The sequence below is a fragment of the Lytechinus pictus genome, chromosome 2, assembly GCF_037042905.1.
Source record: "Lytechinus pictus isolate F3 Inbred chromosome 2, Lp3.0, whole genome shotgun sequence".
Taxonomy (NCBI): domain Eukaryota; kingdom Metazoa; phylum Echinodermata; class Echinoidea; order Temnopleuroida; family Toxopneustidae; genus Lytechinus; species Lytechinus pictus.
Window position 1 is genome coordinate 16,924,593 of NC_087246.1, and position 23,465 is coordinate 16,948,057.

Genomic DNA, 23,465 nt, shown 5'->3' on the forward strand with positions numbered 1-23,465 from the left:
TCGATCTAGCTCTGGTGCAGTTACATTGTCCGAACTTTGTGATATCGTGAAATCTAAGCTGAAAAGAGCACCAACACAGCACATGTGAGATTGTGCAATATTATTGCTTGGAAAAAGACCCGACATCGAGCTTAAATTTAATGCTTTTTTTACTAATTTCTCTGCAATTTTTTCCAGAACTCTGTGGCACATATGTTTTTATTTGTTTATAGAAAAGTTGGGTGGTCATTGTTTGTTAGGAAAACTTAAAAGTACACTTGGTGCTTATTTGTCTATTTTGCGATCATTACCACCCCTGTAATTTCTTTTCAATATAGAACTTCAATTACTCAGTAATATAAATAAAAAAAGGAAAATATGCAATGACAAACAATGAAAATGCATTTATAATAAAATCATTTTATTTTCAAAATACGTCACAATTAGTTGTCTTCCTTATAGAGATGCCCATTCTATCAGCATGAACATGATTGTATTATTGTTCAAGATTGGAACAGAAACTTGTTTATAGAGTTGAGGAACAAAATTTCCTGGAACAGCCCATCAAACTAAAATATGCAAACATTGTATCTATCAATTTTCTCCTGTACTATTTATATATATCCGGGAATAGTGCCAACAGATTTTTTTAATAAATACAATGAAATAAAGAAATTAAATTTTTACCAGATAAAAGATCAGTACCAAATTAAAAATAACAATGTTGAAGAAAAGTGACAAGTGGATAGCTGTCAATAGAAATTACCATCTCTTTTCCCTTTATTATCATTATTATTATTATTATTATATTTTTGGAGGGAGGGGAGTGGTTCTAAAATGTGTCTTGGTCCTATATCATAGTATGATATACATTTTCTGTCTGATCATACAACTGACGTATGACTGGTGACCTTTTCTTGGTGGCTAAATCATATTTTCAATCATTTTGAATCCTATTGGCTGCATTTGAAATATGATCTTTGTAGATTACAACTTGCATTGTTCAAAAGTATTTGAATTAAAAATGAGGAAAAGCACTCTCATGTTAAAATGCAGTACAAGAATGAGTCACCGTCATGTGTAAGGTTGTGCTTAACATTATGAACAGCTTTACAAACTGGTCTGTTGGACTGGATTTGGTATGAAAAGTTACTAGGTGTGAAGAAAATTAACAACTCTTTTAATAGCGCATGATGAGGCATCAATGTACAAATGCCAAACTCACATGTTATCATTCCATTAAGTTGCAGTGCTTATATACCAAAGCACAGAAACAATATTTTTAAAATACAATATCAAGTCTCTGAATTCAAAGTCCATTATCCATACTTCCAGAAATCACCGCTTCTTCTTGTTGTTCTTCTTCCTTTCTTGTGCCCTCTTCATGCCTCTTACATCTTTCTTCATTCTGGGATCAACGACCTTGAATGGACCTTTGACTCCTTTAGGTCGACTGACTCTCTTACTAGCCTGATGTTTCCTAGTCACAACATACTTGACATCCTTTTTCTTGTTACCGATCTTCATCTTCTTGTATAGACTGTGAGATAAGTAACAAAAGTGAGACAGGGTAGAAAGAAAGTCAATGAAAAAGGAAATAAGTCTATTTTGAAAGAGCAGATATATATACAGCATTTTTTTTGCAGGAGTTTCTGCATTCATTGCATGATGAAAATAAATTTACAATACATGAACATAATATGATGACATACATTACAATGTGACAATTTTTAGAAGAGAGCAGCTTTACGTAAATATTGTAAGTACAAGGTATAATAATCAAATTGAAGGGGAAAAAAAGAAAGAGCAGAGGCTAACGATATAAGCAGAAATGCTGGAATCATAGCAGTCGGGTAAACCTGCATATACAGCTGAATCTCTTAGCACCACAGAAATATTAATAAATTTGAATGAGAGGAGGTAAATAACATATGCTCTACTTTCCAGCCTTGGTTGAAAAATTGCTTCAACATTGGCAATTATTTGACAAGGACAAGTTTGACTAAATGCAGACTGTACCATATGTTGAAACATGTATTCCAATGATGAATGATGTTGTTTTGATGTTTGTAAAGGTTAACTCTTCATTAATTCATAACAAAAATATCCATAAGACCAAAATATGAGAAAATATGAGAGTAGGGGTGGATAGACAGACAGGGATAGAAGATGATATAAAATGAAAGATGGGTGAGAGAGTAGAGAGTACTAGGTATGGACAATTGACAAAAGTTGACAGTTCTGTACAAATTGTACATTAAATCTGTTGAATAAGCAAAATATTTTTAGCGAAGAGGGCCTTGTTCTAATCTTAATCAGTTCAAAAACATGTAAGGATTCTATGAAAAATGAGTTCTGAACTAATTGGACTGCACCATTTCAGTAATTTAAAACAGATTGCACATTGTCATTGTTATATTTCATAAGACAGGGCCCAGATAACATTCTATAAAGATTGCTATTCATGACTTATGCTAGGATTCTACAATAAATTTGCATTCAACCATTGAAAATGGACAATGTCAAATGCTTGTAACATGCCACTCATAACCAGTTTCGAAACATGCCCCCTATTTCACAATTACAAAGGTAAAATCCTCTGGCAAATATTGCACATTTTCAGTAGCTTGTAACCTGTCATTAATAACTTACCTCTTCATTTGATGCATCTTCTCTGTCTCCGAGGAGTCTACCATGTCACTGATCACCTCTGCTTTCTTACGTAGCTTCTCGAGCTTCACCATCTGCCGTTTCTTCTTCCTTGCCTTGGCCTCAGCAATCTTCTTGATTGGACGAGCGTTAACCTCCCGTAGCCTTGCACGGTACTCTGCAACAAGCTCCTAATATATAATGATATTTTTTGTAATGATTAATGCCTGACCTCGCTTATTCTGTAATCATTTATCCAGATATCTCCAAGTCTACCGCCTTAGTTGTGGAGCATCTCTCAATGAGTTTCATCCAAACACTTAAATGCCTCACTCATATACATTGGTGATTAAGCAGAACCCCACCAGAAAATGAATATACATAAAAGTATTCAAGTTCTGCCATATTTTAGATATTTAATAGTTAAGTCAGGTGATAAAATATTACATTCAATACAGTTGGTTTCTCTGGGCTCATCGAACATTGTAGTGTTGTTGTCTACATTCAACACTCAGAATGAAGGAGTGCATTCTCTGGTGGGGTTCACTAACTTTTTAGCATAACTGCATACAAGTTTAAATGATGAAATGAATGAATGCTCTTAACCCTAAAAGGACTGGGTTATTTGAGATGTATTGAGGACTGGGGGGGGGGGCATGATGGGCCCCCCTTCTGATCTCGGCCGCCGTTCGTGCAGTCGCGCCAAAATTTGGCACGCACATTCTTTACCACATAAAATACAAGCCAGTTTTAAAAAAATTCTGAAAATAATTATTTTTATTCATTCGGAATAAAATATGCAAATTTACTTGTGAAAAAGATTATTTGCATATTTAACACCCAATTTCACTTGAAATATTCAACTTTTTTTCCAGATGTCATCTTTGCAATCTAATTTAAAGGTTCCACAAAGAAAAATTGCAAAAGCCAATTTTTTTCCTTATGTATTTCTTTGTTTTTTTCATGTTTTGCTCTATTGTTTTTTCCAATGGAAATTATTTCAGACCATTTAACAACTAAATTAACCTTAAATTAATTAAGCAGACCAATCAACAAAATAATCACCCTTTTATGAATTTCAGCTCCCATAGACTTTGTTTACAAAGTATAAAAATGAGCCATTTTTGGCATGACATTGTCTCATTAAAAGTCATGTGGCGTCGTGATGCTATACCCGTATGTCGCGAATTTGGTCTCAAAAGTTGCACGAGACTTCAAAGGAAATTTGTTTTGCGGCACTGTCTTTTTGCGTTTCAGAAATACCGCAAGAAGGGGGGCCATCATGCCCCCCAGTCCTTTTAGGGTTAAGTTACATATCATCTGAAAGGGAATAAATACATAAAATAGTGTTCAATATTTTTATACTATTTAGTAGTGTCAAATGGACAATCCAATCTTGGGTCATAAAATGACCTGTAAAAAAGCAGAAAAATTAACGAAAATGAGGTGTGACAAAATAGCGGTAAAGAAAGTTACAAAAATAAGACCACAATTTAAAAGACTATGTAAAACTCAGTGACAATTTGGTTAGCAAGTTGTGAATTCTCTTATGGGTCATACACAAGTAGGCCCCTATGTAAATTATTTATAGGAGGGGAAGATAAAATTCATGAAATTTTCAGTGTTACGATCTTGGATTAAATAACATGAGCTCATTAGGAGAGAGATGTAGGTATCCTAGATGATCTCACCTTACTAACAGGCATGTTTCTTCTGCAGTGCTTAGTTTCATCCAGTCGCAGCCAATCAGGGATCCGGTCTTTGTCTCCATATGAATACCTGAGAATACAGAGAAACAAAATCATTCTTGTTAGACCTGCCTCTCAGTATCTTCACCCACCAGCAGCAGTATTGAGTAAGCAGTGTCAAGTATAGAATGTACAAGTGTGTAAAAGTTGTTTGTTGGGGATGGGGGATTCACTTTTGTCAAAGACTTTGATCTTGTCAACGAAATACAGTGACCAATGACACCAAATGAACTCAGGAGATATTTGCCTCCTCACAAACTCCAATGACGGGCAAATAAAGGTATTATAAGTCTAAAAATGGTTGATGTTTTCTTTATACTTTTTTCATATTATGTTACAGGGGGTGGCGGCAAACCCCTAGTTTGTATGTCCCTGGTGTATATTTTCCCACCTCAAGTGACTTGACAAATTTGTAGAACATGAAATGCATGACTCTCAATGTTATAAAAAGCAATTTATTTTCATGTAAATTCTATTCATTCTTAAAAAATACAGAATGGTGGTTAACAGTAATCCATAACTTGATACCGATATTATTCATTTCAAAACCTTAATATTCCTGGTTCTCTATCTATACATCCGAAGACAATTACGTAAGACTCAGCATTCCTGCCACTCCTTATACTTAACTTTTTTTAGAGTTAAAGTACATTCATTCTTTTTTGCTCATTAGCCGGCTTTTATCTTATTACATTCGTAGCATATTTTGATATGGAATGCCAATTTTCAATTTCAATATTTTGATATGTATACGTCTATGCACTATGTCTTTAACATTTTTTTCAATGAAGGTATTAATAAATGAACATGATATGCCAAAAATCAAGAATTATAACAGGATCGAGGATAATGCCTTGGTTACGTTGCTTTTTCTTACTTATTATTATTTTCTTACTTACTTATTTAAACAAGTTTTAACAAGTTTTGTTACCTGGAACTTTAAACTTGTACGTTAAAAAAAATGTGATAAATCATGCACCTAATATCCCTGATTAATTGGACGTTTTATTCAATCTATTTGACTGAAAAGTGATAACTAGACTAGTTTCAGCTTGTGACAACTAATATTTATTTTGGTATTCCATCAAGCAGTCCTTATTTAATAAATACCTGTGGTAACCATGCTCAATGATTTCTCTGGTTGCTTTCCTGGACGTGGCCATCATGGTACCCAAGGCTAGTCCCTCGGGATCCAAGTGATTTTGGATTTTAACTGTAAAATGAAAGAAATCCAAGCCTATTAAGATGCATGTACAATCCCCTACATGCGAGAATACCAAAAATGATTCAAGATTCAACTTTACTTTCCAGTTCATTATGAAAAAGTGTCTCTTGGCTATTGGCTATTTAAATAAGTTCAAGGAGTGGAGTAAAAATGAAGAAAAAAGCTAGATTCCATTTCACAATCAATAGCAAACACTTTGTAATTGTAACACCTAATATTTGAAACATAATAGGCCTACTAAAAAGAAACCATGAAATTCTTACAAACCCCACTTTTAAATAGTACCTGAACTCTTATTTCTATAATGTATGTCTTCTTCTGTATGATTTTGTAGGTTAATGTTACCTATTAGTGTGTTCAATGTATAATTTTAATGTCAAGTGCTATGATACAAGCGTGAATAGTGTTTCTTAATGTCACAATTATTATCATCAAAAGAGGTTTGACTTACATACAGGTTGATTATTTTATGGTATTGCCAAGGAAAAAACGAGGTATTGAAATAATGGTCAATGACATAAAATGATTTTAAAAATGTCTATTCCCATATCATATATTAAAAATTGCTATGTTCAAATTTTTGAAAATGTATGCTTACATACAAAATACAAGTAAATTAAACTGTATATCAAAGGGAAGCCCACATTTTACAGGTAGGATCAAACATACCTGATTTTTTTGCAGGAACAGCTTCGACTTTCTCTTCACCATCCTCCATTTTCCTCTTCTTATTCTTCCCTTCATTTGTTCCATTCATACTTTCATTCATCTCTTCCCCATCAAAGTCTTTCCTCATCATAATCTCGTCATCGTAGTCACTATCGGAGCTGTCACTGTCATACGAATCAGATTTGGACCTAGAGTTTGGACCAACCCCTGCTGACCGAGAATCTGGTCCCTTCTTGAGTTTATTTTGTTTAGTCCTTGTTTGACTCTCTTCTTCATCGCTCTCTGATGATAGTTCATCCTCTTCTTCCTCTCCGCTATCGTCAAGACTGGTGACAGTTGTGTTGAAGCTCACGCTACGCTTGCTCTTTGATTTGCTCTCATCTGGTTTTCTGCTTTTTGTCTTTTCTGGATATCACATAGGCAGAACAAAATGCATGGGATCGTTTATAAGAAATAGCTTTTGATATTGAACAAATTTAAAAATATGATATATTTTGTTAATGACAACATTAATGTACCCATATTAACCCTAATAGTCCTGGGGGCCGTTTCATAAAGCTGTTCGTAAGTTAAGAGCGACTTTAAGAACGACTGATGCTCCTTTCTTACGCCCTAAACCATCGCCAATGAATATACCATTTACCACAAGAAAGGATCACCAGTCGTTCTTTAAGTCGCTCTTATCTCACGAACAGCTTTATGAAACACCCACCTGGGGTGTTACCTCCCACCCAAGATCACAGTGATCACAACGAGAATGGCATAATCTCTGCTGTTGAATAACTGAATTTCACTAAATAGTTAAATTATATTTCATCTGAATTAATTATTCTTATTCATGCATGATATAGAAATTATACTGTAAATTGATAAATAGAGCCCTTGTTGTTACTTCCCAAAACATCCCTTTCTCTCAAGAGTGGTATCATCCCACAGTTTGTTGACCTACTGTTTGTCCCATAAATGACATACAATAAATCTGTATTGCAAGCTATATGCATTTGACTGGGGTAAGATTTCACCAACACTGTTTGTACACAAATCAAAGCAAAAATTTTGTTATTATAACAATGGTTTATTTTCCTTCATAAATTTTTGGAAATCAGGTAAGAAAGTAGAGTATGATATACATTTAAAGAAGTTGGTAAAGAAAAAAAATCACTTAATGATTTGGTTGGTTATCTGTGGTTGTCTCTGTGTACTTAATTCCGAAAGTCAGCTTTTGGCTGCAATTGAATCTTCTAATAAAAACATCATCATTTCCACTACCAAGGAAGATATTGTATGTCTAAAACATGAGCGAAAATCAATGACTAATGCTCCAATTCTCCTTTGGAATCGAAAGGTATCTCTGGGAGCATTTCATCAACATTTTTGTGCGACAAATTGTCAGATCTGACATCTTTCGTTGATTCAGATTGGCTGAGAGGCACTGTTACTATGGTAACTGTCGGATAAAACAACGCTCCCCTGATCATTTAATACTGAAAACTACACCAGGATGACACTGACTGGAAGGGCACGATCATGACAGGGTTAATACAAATGAGCTATAGTGAAAGACAACTCACCTAATATAGCCCCTCCTTGCTGCTTGTAGGTACTTGATGCTTGTTGGATCTCAAAGTCTTCATCCTCATCTTCATCAAGACCTGAGAAAACTCCTTTCTTGAACCAGAGCTTGGTCTTTCTCTTAGCGCGCACCTCAGGGTCTTCCTTCTCAAGGTCTACCATCAGGGGATTCCCAGGTTCATCATCATCCTCTGATGCCACTTCATCAGTATCCCTGGTTGTGAATGAGAGAATGCTATACATTAACCAGTTCTGTGCATGGGATTCTAATTGCCTTGTAAACAGAGATGAAAGAGTGGTACTCCGCTATCACACAAGAGACTTTTCTGAAAAACTGAGATTTCCCAGCTTTTAGCCTCTTAAAAGGCTGAAGGTTGATGGCACTCAACAACTTCAGAAAATGACTCCTAACATCCCTATTTATCATGTGTCCCCAGATGCATGTTGTCTAATGAGTATGTGACTGTTTGCATGCATTTATACAGTGTGTGGGTATTTTTGCCATCCCCCTTTGGCAGCATTTACAAGCATTTGTGCGGGTTTGTGTGAACATAAAGTAACATAATTATTATTTCAACATGGCTGCTTGTGGAAAAGGCAAAATGGCTTGAGGGTTACAATCTTAACTTACGGATCTGATTCAGAATCGTATCTTCCGCTGACCCTCTCAATCTCCGCCCTGAGAGCATTAGCCTCGTCCTCCTCCAGCTCACTGTCAATCAGACTACCATCATTGTCATCGTCGTCATCATCGTCGTCCTCCTCCTCTTCATCGATAACTTGAGGAGTCTTGACAGGTTTCAAGGAAGGAAGCTGTTTCTTCTGTTTTTCAGGAGGACCTTCGTTGTCATTAGCAACTGTGCCTGCATCATCGGTGTGGACTGTTTGAAGTTGCTATAACAGAAAAATTCACACAAAACATACATTGAATGAATATCAATGGAACTAGTTAATTGGAAACGGGAAAAAAATACACAGGGGAAAAATCGAGCCCAAAATGCTCAAAAGAGCCCTCAAAAATGTTTAAAAGAGCTCCTAAAAATCCCCATTCACTGCGCTGTTAAAGTTCATCCGATGTTTCAGATTTAGGCAGTGGATTGTGAAAAGTAGCACCTGAAAATATATTTTTTTAAATCCAATGATTTCTGTTGCCTCTTACAAAGTCATGAGTTTGCAAATTGTAATCCATTCCCCCAAACCTTGCAACATATTATTCAATTTTTTTTTTTTAAGGGAAAGGGGGGAGGGGAGACAGAGGGGGAAAATATTTTACCTGTGTATTTTTAATATTGACAAGACCAAACAATGATTCCCCCTGTGACTGTGAGGCATCTCCCAATGTGGTCTGAAGTTCTTTGGACTTGTGAAGTCGCTCTCGTAGCTTCTTCCGCTTCTTGAGGGCATCCTTCTTTTTCCTGTACACACAAAACAACATAGTGGCTTGTTTGGACATGTCAGGAAAAAGCTCAACAAGGTTATGTGTACAAATTCCACAGGATACAAGTCAATAATATCCATGGTGCAGAGGCAAGAACTGTTTTGAAACAATTTTCATATTTGAGGCATATAACCTATATTTATCAGCAAAGATTATGATACTCTGTCTGGACCTAAAAAATAGGGATTTGGAAAGAGGAATTGTAAATGAATTACAAAAAAAAAGGTAAAATGTTTTTGTTTAACAAATCTTAATAACAAAGTACATGTACCTAACCTCTGGAACAACCTCCTGCACTAAAATATTCAAATACATCCTAATGACACAATATTCAACAAGGGAGATAACCTTACTTAGAAAAAAGGAAAAGGAATCAATTAACATTAGTATTAATACACAAGGAGTTAGTTATGAAAAACCCTAATTTTGGCCTGAATATGGAGAATATATATGCACCCAATATTTCACAAACTTGAGAAAAAAATAAAAAGACTAACCTTTTTTCTGCTAATCGTTCCACCTCCTTGATGTCGGCTAGTTGCTTAGCAACCTGATCATCTTCATCTTCCTCACTTTCACTCTCTTCAGGTTTTGATTTCTCTTTCCTGAAAAATAGCATTTGCTTGATGATATAAATTTTCCAGTCATTATGTAAAGTGCATGTAAGTGGATATGTACATTAGGTCAATGCAGATTCCATGCATTATCATAAGCAGCTGTTATACTACGATACGCATGGCTACCAGGAGTATGAAACGGGGAGGGGGAGGTGATTATAACACAGGGGTGTGAGTGGTCACAAATAAAAAGATCTGAAAAATGCTGAACAGTGTTGAAAAAGTCTGAAATAGAAAGAGCTCCCATACTTTTTGTACAGAGGAAGGCCAAAAATAAGCTGAAATTAAGCTGAAAATCAAAACAAAAAAATCTGAAATCAGATAAAAATCTGAGCTCTCACACCCCTGATAACAGTTAGTAAGTTAGGGATGACCTTAGAAATGACTGTAAACATCTCGAGCTAAATGAAATGCTTGTATTGTCCCCAATATTCTAAACAAGTTGGATTGAGTTTCCTTTAAACTTTATCAATTTTGATAAAAATTATGAACAGCCTAATGAAAAAGCCCCCAGGGCCCCATTGCATAAAAGTAACTAATATTGTAACTTTGCCATCTAATGATAACAACTACCATGGTAACAATGCTCAACATCCAATCAGAATCAAGGATTTTAGGGCAGTAACCATTGGATGGCAACGTTACTATAAGAGTAACTTTTATGCAAAGGGGCCCAGATGTTCATTAACGCATTGAAATACATCACAAATACTTCAAACTACTCTCGTTAGCCAATTGCATACCCTTGATTTGCTTCTTGCTCTTCCGATTCTGCTTTCAGCTTGTTGTATTTCTTGTGCCAGTTGAGGAGATCCCTGACCTCTCGACGACCTAGAACCTTGATGTCACGGCAACATAGCTTGATCTCGTTGGATGTTAGAGGGTGAGAGGCGATGGAGTCGTCATCAAACACAAGCTATCGGGGAGAAAGTATGTTATACATGAATTTATGAATCATTTACCTATGTGTGAAGGCATCTGCAAGTTTCAAATAGATTTTTAATCCACGATGCACACTTGCAGTAATCAAGCAGTGCCATAGTCCCCTATGAGTGGATGTATTCAACTGTAGTACTCATCATACGTTTAACTGCACCTGTAATAATAAATGAATTTCTTACAACCAAACTCCATTGGATTATATTCCTCGAATATCAGAGTCCAGTAAATATTCTGGAACAATGGTAAGGAGCCTTATGATTGTTAAATTTCAAATGTATGAATGTGAGAAAATATTGAAGATGGCACTCAAAGAACACTCTCCTCACCTCACTGCAGTTGTTGAGCATCTCCAGTGCATCCTCGCTACTCATATACTTTGAGACCGGGACAGGGTGATACAAGGTGTAGTCCCCCTCAGCGTACCCCTCAGCCTTGGGTTTCTTCACCTTGGATGGGTCTCTGAGGATCGTTGCCTTCTGCTTGGTCTCCTCACCTACTATCTCCTTGAAGATGTACTTTGGGTCAAAGAACTTTGGATCTGTAGATGGAGCAAGTCAGAAGGGTGAAATGTCACTTGGTCTCATCCCATTGACTGATCTTATTGCTTTAGTTTGTCCCATAGGCCCCTATTCTGACCTTGAGTTTCAATTAAACTCTGGTCTAAAGTTGTGGTTTATCTATGGATAGCCAATGGTGATAGGTATTTCTAACACTTAAAAGTTTAATTTGTCAGCTCATTAAACACTCGATTTATTCATAACCGACTGGGAATAATTACTGAAATAGTTCTCTTCTGCATTTAAAAATGAAGAAAGAGCCAGGGAAAGACAGGAATCATAAAATTTAAATAAAATTTTGAATTTTTTGGGCTTCCCATAATTTTCAACACAAAGTTAGACCATAGCTTAAGCTAAACAAGACTCCAGAATACAGGTCATTGGGTCTAATCTCATTGCCTCATCCCAGTTTCTCATCCTATTTTGTCTAATCCCATTTTCTCATCCTATTTTGTCTAATCCCATTTTCACATCCTATTTTGTCTAATCCCATTTTCACATCCTATTTTGTCTAATCCCATTTTCACATCCTATTTTGTCTAATCCCATTTTCACATCCTATTTTGGCTTATCCCATCCTATTTTGTCTTATCCTATTTTCACATCCTATTTTGTCTAATCCCATTTTGATGTCCTATTTTGTCTAATCCCATTTTCACGTCCTATTTTGTCTAATCCCATTTTCACGTCCTAGTTTGTCTAATCCCATTTTCACATCCTATTTTGTCTAATCCCATTTTCACGTCCTATTTTGTCTAATCCCATTTTCACGTCCTATTTTGTCTAATCCCATTTTCACATCCTATTTTGTCTAATCCCATTTTCACATCCTATTTTGTCTAATCCCATTTTCACATCCTATTTTGTCTAATCCCATTTTCACATCCTATTTTGTCTTATCCCATTTTCACATCCTATTTTATCTTATCCCATTTATTCATAACCGACTGGGAATAATTACTGAAATAGTTCTCTTCTGCATTTAAAAATGAAGAAAGAGCCAGGGAAAGACAGGAATCATAAAATTTAAATAAAATTTTGAATTTTTTGGGCTTCCCATAATTTTCAACACAAAGTTAGACCATAGCTTAAGCTAAACAAGACTCCAGAATACAGGTCATTGGGTCTAATCTCATTGCCTCATCCCAGTTTCTCATCCTATTTTGTCTAATCCCATTTTCTCATCCTATTTTGTCTAATCCCATTTTCACATCCTATTTTGTCTAATCCCATTTTCACATCCTATTTTGTCTAATCCCATTTTCACATCCTATTTTGTCTAATCCCATTTTCACATCCTATTTTGGCTTATCCCATCCTATTTTGTCTAATCCTGTTTTCACATCCAATTTTTTCTAATCCAAATAACTAGTCTTGTTTGGTCTATACCCTATCCTACAATTAGCATTTAAAATTTGTGTATAAACAAATAAAACTAGATAGGATGCAACCATGTTTTTAACTAAATGTGCAACAAAACCCTGATTTTGGTCCGAGAACGTGCATTATAAATGCACCAAATGAGAACCAACCTATCTTGTCTGGTGAAATGTAACTTTGACAAACGACAAAGATCTCCGCTGATTCATTCCTGGATGCCTGGGGTTTGGTGACGTGGACTTTCTTGAACATCTGATGGAAGACCCACAGGAGAGGTTGGTAATCCTTGGAACGGAAGACTTTGGTGACAAACCAACCACCCTTGTTGAGGAACTCACAGGCAAGCTTCAATGCATGAAGGGTCAGTTGGGCTGTATATAGAAGAAATCTATAGTCTTTATGGTGGTACAATGAAAACACTTTTTCAAAGAAGCAATTAGCACTCTCAACCCAAATCAGGCTGGTGTGCATCCCATCCCCTTTCCCCAATCGCCAAAATCCAAAACTTGATAAACTTCTCCAAAAAAAATGGTTTTGTGTATAGTTTAAATACAAATTTTGTTTCATCCTAAATTCATGAATGTATTTTTCCTACTACCGATCAAAATCCATCAATTGCATGGTATTTATGAAAGATTAAATGTAGCCATAAAATCTTTTTTCATTAAAAAAAACAAAGGCTGAAAAAAACATAAGAACTTTATAAAACCATAAAATAAATTTATTTTGAAATCATAATCTTTAATTGCAGATTTGCTCAGGAACAAAGATTAGCATATTTGCACCTTTATTTTAATATTATTTAGTGCAGAAATTCTTACATCATGCATATATTACAAATATCTTAGCATAATCAATGAAATTACACACACAAATATGAAAAAAATCAGCACAACGGAATTACAATGGAGCCATAATTACATCAACTAACCTTGTGAGAAAGCATCCAGCACCCAACTTGTACCAACGTTAGGAGCTCCATCATGAAGGACGCAATCTGCTTTCCAGGTCTTCATCTCTTTACGCAATTGCTGTAAGAAAGATAAACATCACCATTAATCAGTAGGGCTGCATGCTATAAAAATTGTCACAAAATATTGACACATTAAAACATGCAGGAATTATACCATATCATATTGGGACTTCAGTATTAACATGTTAACATAACTACCTCATGTTCAACATCATAAATCAGTGAGAAGAATATTAAAACTCAAACCCAGACATCCATAATCCTACCCACCAGGGTCCAGGGTCAAAACATGTGTAACACCTATAGGACTCATACCTCTCTTTCCATACTGCTGTGGTAAATTGTCTAACGATGATTCATTGGGGCAACATATTGAATCTATTGAATTAAAGCTGACGTTAATCAAATATTTAATACCATGAAACTCCAATTAGATGATGGAAACAAAGTTGTATCATCTTTTAAACATTGTCAGAACTGGTTCAGAGCCACCTGATTTTATATACATGTATCTTGGCCTATTTCATATAATGTCGCTAATATGAAACAATGTATATAGTTTACAAGGAATTTGCCTAAATGCTGTTTGGTCAAACTGCTCATTGTGATTAATTATCATTACATTTAAAGATTCATCAATGTAAATTAATTGCCACTTCATGATATTTCATTGACTGAGTTTTCCACATTTTGACCCATAACCATATTGACCGACTAATTAAATACCATACAAAAAAATGGGTCCAATTGGGTATAGAAGGGTGACAGGAAAACCAATTTCTATACATTATACCTCCCTCTTCCACTACTTACCATTCTGCATTTGGTAGTTGTGATGTCACAAGTAAAAGAAACAACATTAGGGATGGGTTTGATGGGAAAGAGATCCACACCAATAATCATACTGGATATCGGCATGTTCCTTGATGCTACTTGAAGCCTAGGTAAGAAGGGAAACAAACGATTTCAAAATAGCATATTTTCTAGTGTGCAATGTCATTTCACTTAAAAGTTTCCTAGAAAGCCTATTACTGTATGTCATTCAGCTTATCATTATATTCATCTTTTTTCTTTGCTCCTCCTTTTTGTTCTCCTGACCACACAAATTTGCTTTAGTTAAATCAGTTTGGGCATTCCAAGTACATATTTTGCTCAAAACCCAAATCTTGTAATTTCAGGTACTTTGAATATTATAATATAAAGTAAAATTTTTCTTTCTCAACATTGCAAAGATGCTAAAACGATCAATTTTACATTAATTTTTGATGATCAAGACCACACCTATCTTTCCTGTATACCGGTATATCACAGGCTATCATCATCATCGCTAGCTGCAAGAGTGCAGCTTCACTTGCAGTGCATCCACCAGACTGGCACCAACCCTTTTTATGTTATGTTGTCTTAATTCCTTTCAGAGGCCACCATCCATTCAAACCTTGCCGCTTACGATGGCAGTCTCCTGCATTCTATACTCCATATCTTTTCAACTAAAATGATGACTAGAATTGTATACTTTATTTACATCATGCTTATTTCAGATGCTTTCAATTATTGTTTATGTTTTTAACTTTTGCTTATTGCATTTTGTTTGAAAATAAACATAACTGGGTACTCACCATCCTCCCGGTGCTGCACAAAGATCAATCAATACCCTAGTCTCTTGAAGGAAAGAGAACTTTCTATTCAGCTGTATCAACTTGAAAGCAGATCTAGACCTGTAACCTAACAAATAAAGAACATTCATATCAAATTTACGATTACGAGAAGAAAGACATCAGAAAAATTGAGAAGGTCAGCAATTTGTGATTTCATAACATGCTCCACCCATGTTCATTGTCACAAGAGGTTTCTGCATTGACCACTTTTTTCCCCTATTGATACATAAAGTGTATATAGGAATTATTTGTACACTGTTCATTAACAACATGGTGAGATGAGAAGTTGATCTATGCTGGAAATAAACAAAAATCTAACCTGTTTATCATGAAATCTAATGTATCATATCACACTTGACAGAGGCAAGTATAGCTTTGCTTTTCACCTAGCTGCAAACTGTGATCAGTCATGCGTGAAAGATTTCTAATCAATATGTGCAATATAATGAATATTTTCAGACCTTTTAGTGATTAATGAAGCATAACTCACAATACTATTTTTTAAAGAGAGATGAGATATGCTTTCATAAAATTCTCATATATTTAATTGGCTCTATTCATTTCAATATGAAACGAAATGAAAAATGAATTTATTTATATGAATATCTTCAGACCGGAGTATCCCTTTATTAATTTGAGGAGCCATTTCAACTGATTTTTTTTCACAGAATAAAAAGAAATACATGTTTAATCTGACTTGAGTTTTTTTTTTAGGTGCACAGACAATACTTTAAAGTCTTTAGTTTATATGTTACTCTCTCTTTATCTAAAGGTCTAAGTGACTTACCCCGTCTCAACAGACACTTTTCTGACTGCCCTACCCCGATAAAAGCAGGGCGAAAGAAATCCCCCATTCCTGTTAAGACGCTCCCACTGGCAGAAAAGCAGGACTGTGTCGGGATAGATTTTTCCAAATTTCGGCCTGCTCAGACCAGGGTGGAAGCGAGGTAGAAAAACAACTCTACCCCGCTAATGCCCTGGCGCATGTTCTGTTAAGATGCGATCAGGATGCAGTCTGTCTGAAAAGCTTCACCTCTCCTATTCTTTTCTCTCTATTTCTCATTTCCTCTTCCCTTATCTTCATTAATCCTTCTCTTAGCATGTTTCTTCTTCTCTCTCTATCCTCTTCATTCTTTTTTCTTCCTCGTTTCCTCTTTTTTCTCTTTATCTTTTTACCCCTCTTTTCTCTGATTTTTCCTTTCCCTTTTCTCCCCCTTTATTCTCTTTCCTTTTTTCATTTCAAATCTCCCTTTCCTTTCATTCTTTTTTCTTCCTCATTTCCTCTTCCCTTCCTTATCGTTTTTCTTTTCTTTTTCTTCCCACCTTTCATTAATTTCCTCTCTATTCTTCCCTTCCCTTCAGCTTCACTTCCCTTTTCTTTTCTCTCCTCCTTTTCTTTCCCTTAGTTTCGTCCTCTCTTCTTTCTCTCTTACTCCCCTTTCTTTGTTCTCCCTCTCCTTTGCCATTTCTTCCATCTCTCCCTTTCCCTTCTTTTTCTCTCTCATCTTCCTTTCCTTCTCTTTTTTTTAAACATTTTTTTTTACATTTTTACACTCAAATTTCCGTTCCAAGGCATAGCATTTTTGTCTTATTGAGAAAAAGAAGAAAGAAAGCCGCTCCAAAGCATAGCATTTTCTTCTTATCGAGAAAAAAGAAAGAAATCCGCTCCAAAGCTTCGCATATTTTCTGTTACGCAGTTCCGGTCGCAATTTTGGTGAAAAGCGGCCGCAGAGCGATGTCAGCTTGTAACCGATTTTGCAATCGGCAACCGATTCCATTCGATTTCACAACAATCGGCGATCACTTGCCGATCTTCGATCATGCCCCTTGAAGGAAAAAATCGGATATAAAAAATCGGCATACCTGTAGATCTAGTTACAGTGCGGTCAGAACATATTTCAAGATTGTTCTTGCAGAGGTGCTAGCTATTTAGAGCTTTTTAACAAGCAAATAGTTCGAACAATCGAGATTCCTGGAATGTCAGAAATGACTCAAAAAGTTGACCTACTTATGATGACCTACCGGTAGCTGCGCTGACTGGTATGGGGGGAGTGGAACTTGGAATGAATTTATTGTATAATACAAACAAGGAACATGTACTTGTACTGTGTTTGTCATTTATCCCGCCCATGAGTGCACACAATGGCCAATAGCAATGGAGTTTGAGAGCTGTGTGTGACCGCATGGAAGCATGAATGTGTTGTACGCATTATGTATGCTAGTGCTTACGCTGATAAATCCCGCCCATGAGTGCACACAATGGCCAATAGCAATGGAGTTTGAGAGCTGTGTGTGACTGCATGAATGTGTTGTACGCATTATGTATGCTAGTGCTTACGCTGATAAATCCCGCCCATTAGTGCACACAATGGCCAATAGCAATGGAGTTTGAGAGCTGTGTGTGACTGCATGAATGTGTTGTACGCATTATGTATGCTAGTGGTTACGCTGATAAATCCCGCCCATGAGTGAATACAATGGACGAATGACAAGGGAGTTTGAGAGCTGTGTGTGACCGCGTGGGTGCAGGAATGTGTTGTATGTATTACGTATGCTAGTGCTTGCGCTGATGTTTTGTCATAATCCCGCCCATGAGTTCACACAATGGACGAATAGCAAGGGAGTTTGAGAAATGTATATGAATGCTGGGGTGCATGGATGTGTTGTATATGCTAGTCAATGCCCTGCTTAAATCCCGCCCATAAGTGCACACACGGCCTAGGGACGAATAATAGCAAGGGAGTTTGAGAAATGTGTATGAATGCTGGGGTGCATGGATGTGTTGTATATGCTAGTCAATGCCATGCTTAAATCCCGCCCATAAGTGCACACATGGCCTATAGGGACGAATAATAGCAAGGGAGTTTGAGAGCAGTGTGTATGGATGTGTTGCGTGTTGTATGTATCATGTAAGCCATACTTGCAGTGATATATTGTCATTAATCCAGCCAGTGAGCCAACTCAAAGAATAGCACTGTTAGTGTTAGGCTTAGCAGTGTCAATCAAACCCACCACGTGCACATGCCAAAAGGTAGTGTAACGAATTTTGCGCTAGCCCGTTCAAGTCTGGGCGGTTCCAGTTCTCGGCCATGCCTCAAAACTATCTTGTATTGTGTAAATGCTTGCGCGCATTGCGTAATTCACTGATATTGTTGAGTGGGTGGGTATACAGAAAGATCGATACTGAGGCGTGACTTAACTTTTCCCAAAACTGATTCGGAGAAATGGTGTACCAAGTAAGCTATTATAACAAAATGGGTGTACTTTGGAATGGTTAAAGGGCGTGGCTGTAATCACAAATTATAATGAGTGAACTTATCTGAGCTCAGCTTCACATAAAAATACTTATAATAAAAGATGTCCCGCCGATCGTTCATTGACCTGTGGTCTATGAGAATTATTTTCCTTTGCGACTTTGCTCGGAAGATGCGTCATTTGTTTATCTTTCTAATAAGAATCACTCATTTTATTGTAAAGCAGTTAAACCTCAAAACCCTTTTAAAGCATGTTCCAAACGATCGCGCATGTCGGCGACTTCCATTCCTAAACATTAATCTTTGTGACTTTGTCAGGAAGATGCGCGCGGCCGTGAACAAAATTTGGATGTATTCCTTTGTTTTTAAACATCGCCGATTCGATTTTCGATTCGATTTCGATTTTAGAAGCTTAACTGCCGATCCGATTTTCGATCTGATTTTTGATCCGATTTACAACATTACTCTGAGCTAGCCCGCCCGGCAGTCGTGCCGCCGGGCTAGCTGCATGCACGTTCCATAGGGATGCATACGCACCCACATGCAGGCGACCCGTTCCAAGGACCCCCGTATTCACAAACATTTGTAGTTCCGAAGCCCGTTCCCAGGACCCTCCTTTTTACAATAAGCCCGCTCCAAGGCCCCCATTTTTTGTCTCGCCCGCGGCACATACCTACTACTTTTTGGGTCGAGTGCCCCCCCCCTGGGCCCATCCCTTTCCTTCCCCCTCTCCTCTTTCTTTTACTTCTCCCCTTTTCCTTCCTTTAGTTCTCCTTCTGTCTGCCTCTTTTTTGGAGGGGGGGCATTCATACCATGGAAACCTTACCAGGGTAGGATTTTAAGTGAGTGTCTGTTAAGACGGAGCATGGAGGCTACCACCTGTGGTTTTACTTGTATCGCCTCGTTGAGGAATTCCACCCCCCCCCCCTTTTTCTACCCGTCCACTGCCAGGCCCCAGGGGTGGTATTCTGAGATCCATTTTATCTCAGATAAAATACAATATTTTAACTCCGTTAAAATCAGTGAAATAAAATACCCTTAAAATATCTCCGAATTGGTATTCTGAGAACAATTGTATCTTAATTTTATCTCTTTAAGACACACCTAATTTTTAATCAATATCCAATTAGAAACGTGCTTTTAGAGCTATCTCGTGTCACTCAACCAATTGAAATCCATTCCGCCATGAGGTGTGGCAAAGGGGTGAGATTGCGTCAATTTATTGACTTCAAATACGCTTGCACAATACGCTTGCGCGTCTTTACAGAGATTTCTTTTTAACAAAAAGGACAATACTCTCATCTTTTTTCGAAGTCTATATCGCATCTTTTCAAGCATCATTTCAAAGACAATATTGGTCAAGACAAGTCTTATGAAATACTTTCTGATTGTACTAACCCAGGGAGCTCCCGCCCAGGAGCCCAGGGGCTTACCGTGTATTTGACCATAGTCACCGGACTAGGGTGATTTATGGTCTAAATATTTCTCCAAATGAATTGTGAAAACAGAAAGTATACAATTACCACGATTATATGGATGAAGGTCTAACGAGTGGCAGTTTCCTGACATCTGGGCACAGACTGGAACCTAAAAAAAACGACAAGTTCTCTCCTTCTACCCCCTTCTCGATCAGCCATTTTTGTTAAAAATCGTAACAAAATGGCCGATCGAGACTGGGTAGAAGGAGAGAACTTTTCGTTTTTTTTAGGTTCCAGTCTGTGCCCAGATGTCAGGAAACTGCCACTCGTTAGACCTTCATCCATATAATCGTGGTAATTGTATACTTTCTGTTTTCACAATTCATTTGGAGAAATATTTAGACCATAAATCACCCTAGTCCGGTGACTATGGTCAAATACACGGTAAGCCCCTGGGCTCCCTGGGTTATGATTGTACAGGAATAACGTTAAGGTGTTATTCTCATTAAATATATAATTTTTCTTCATTTTCATGTCAACATTTTGGGTTAATTCACCTAGAAATATTGGTGAAATCAACGTCGCAGAGATAAAATAGCCCCTACCCTCTTTTAGTTTTAAGTTTATTTTATTTTTTTCTTCAAAGTTAAACTTGGGCGCAAGCACATCATCCGCGTTGCAATACCCAGATACGCGATGGGTATGTCTCCGCAGGCACTGTTCTGTTGCGTATCATCATAGTTACGCAAGATAAAATTTATACGCAAGATAAAATTGTAAATTTTATCCGAGACTGTGACGGTGAGAGATAAAAATAAAATGTCATCTCACTCTCAGAATACCAATTTCATTTTAAGAGATAAAATAAAATATTTTAAAGATAAAATGACCTCAGATTATTCAGAATACCACCCCAGGGCACTATATTATAAGCGGGGCTTATAGACAAACATTAAAATATGGTGGTCAGTTGTCAAGTGACAGAGTCTAACTACATGACTAGGCCTAACATGACCCATGTCGTCATGAGATGAGACAGTGTTAAAGGAGAATGAAACCCTTGAAACCAGCTGAATCCATATCAAAGAGAAAAATCAAAGAAACATATTGTTGAAAGTTTGAGGAAGATTGAATGGATAATAAGAAAGTTATGAGCATTTGAATATTGAGATCACTAGTGCCATGTAGATCCTCCCAACGGCAATGCGACCAAGATCTGTGATATCACACACGTACAACTCCCTCATTACTTATTTCACTTATATTCTCACTTTTATAGAGTCTATCACAAGGTGAGGTGTTCTCTTTATGAGATGACAAGTACAGAGGTTTCACAACATTATATCATTGATGAATCGTTTGTCATATGATTAGAATGAGCAAAAAGAGATGTTTTGGGGTATATTTTCAGTGTCCAAATGGGAGAGTTGTACGTGTGTGACATCACAGATCTTGGTCGCATTGCCAATGGGAGGATCTCCATAGCATTAGTGATCTCGACATTCAAATGCTCATAACTCTTTTATTGCTAGTCCTATTTTACTCAAAGTTTTGTTGATCTTATTCTTTGATTTTTCTGCTTTCACAAAAGCTAACTTGCTCCAAGAGTTTCATTCTCCTTTAATAATGTTTAGCTATAGTTAATTCTCGGGCCGTAATTAATTGACAAACCTGTTTCTTTAGCAAGATGATAATATCTGTCTTTCCTCTGCTTTCCGATTTTCGCTTTCTTGCCCATTTTGAAGGAGAAATTTGCCCGCCTCAGATGTTAAAAAATTGTTTCGAATCGAATCATCCAAATGAGCCAGGCCAGTCGCAGCTAGTATTATTAGGCCAGCGGAGATTCAGTAGTGTTTGGACCGAGAACTCCGGCGTAGTCGATCTAGATCAACCGTCCACACGTACGTGCATAGCGCCAACTTAATGTGTTCCGCCATCTTGCTTGTTGGTTGCCGATAAAATGCGCATTTTCAGATTTTTTAACGCTTAGTTATTATCCATGACTGAAACATTGACCAATCAAAAACTAAGATTCTATAAGAAATATGAATATTCATATACGAAAGTATAAACATAGATAATTCAGTGTTATGTGAAATTTAAACCCAATACTTCAAAATATGGTTAGTTTTATGTCTCTAAAATGACTCTTAAAACCAGAATTTTATTACTAAAAAATAAAGGTTTTCCCAAGTTGCCATGGTAACGCGGTCTGAGATAAAAAAGCTTAGCAAACACTTCATTTCAGTGATCGAGGATGTATTTGTTTACGGTATACGTCTACATAAATTATAACATTTTTTTCCAGACCATGGATGAACTTTCAAAAAGAGACATTTTAGGCAAGTTTTTACGATTTCCGGAAATTTTCTGACACAGGCACTTTGAAGAGGTAATTTTTACAGAATTAGAAGAAGACATCATGGATTTTCCTAATTATCACGACGGATATGCAACTTACTTGTAAACAAATCAAACAAAGTCTATGATACATTTTTGATAATGCAAAAAGAGACATTCAAGTCTCTGATTGAGAGCCGCAGATTGAACATTCGCACGGCGCAATGGTAGCGTTTTCGCCGAATTCGTCGGGGCGAAAACTCCAAGCGAGCCGTACCACTCACCAGTCCCGAACGCTGCGCTGTATGTTTGATGATTTATCTGGTGCCATTTCGTGCTTATAAATTAGTTTTTTCTACAATGCCACTATCTCATTAAAATTGTTTGTCATGATAACATTGGAAATATTATCGTTTAATGGCCCAAAGGATCGACTCTAATAAAAGATACTTTGAAATATTGTCAAAGAGTGATTAGTTAGGTGATGTTTATGGTCAGAATTTAGTCATGGCTTCGGGTGAACTTACGCGAACGCGGTCACTTGCTCACGGGGTGAGTCGGCCTGGCCCTTTGGTGGAAGGCCGTTAGGTAACGTGCAGTGCAGCTAGAGCAGAGTTGGGGAGTTATAGGTATAAAAATACTTTGAAATAAGTAATCTGCAAATATTTTTGTCTTATCCCTTTGGATTACTTAGATAAGAAATTCAAATTCTCAAAGTTTAAATCAAATTTTAGACAGTGACAACAAAGAGTGGTGCTGTATGGGGGGGGGGGGGGGTCTTGCATGCCCCCAATTCACGAACAAGAAAAAAAAAGGAAAAGGTAAGAGAATCTTGCGAGATCGTTCAATTGGATTTTTGTAACCAAGAGTCAAAATTATGCTTATGTCGCTTGCTTGCAACTATATATTTTATAAATTTTGCCTGATACGCCATATCGTTTTACCCTCAATTATTTTCGCTTGTTACGGCTTACGCCACTGACTGATATAACATTATTTGGTTGCGGGATCAAAGCATCAGCTATAGCTAAACATTTATACTTTATGCC

General features: G+C 36.8%; 1 protein-coding gene across 1 annotated transcript; it reads right to left on the bottom strand.

Annotated features, from left to right (window-relative positions):
* Positions 1-379: 379 nt before the first annotated feature.
* Positions 380-22,075, bottom strand: LOC129254682 (pre-rRNA 2'-O-ribose RNA methyltransferase FTSJ3-like). Its single transcript, XM_064111342.1, has 16 exons — positions 21,748-22,075; positions 15,366-15,471; positions 14,563-14,689; positions 13,708-13,807; positions 12,929-13,147; positions 11,166-11,377; positions 10,641-10,813; positions 9,778-9,885; positions 9,116-9,257; positions 8,474-8,736; positions 7,842-8,056; positions 6,271-6,675; positions 5,487-5,589; positions 4,320-4,407; positions 2,632-2,819; positions 380-1,519 (listed from the first exon to the last, which is right to left on the bottom strand). Exons 1-16 carry the CDS (start codon positions 21,812-21,814, stop codon positions 1,318-1,320), a joined length of 2,718 nt encoding a protein of 905 aa, XP_063967412.1. The 5' UTR covers positions 21,815-22,075; the 3' UTR covers positions 380-1,317.
* Positions 22,076-23,465: the final 1,390 nt, after the last annotated feature.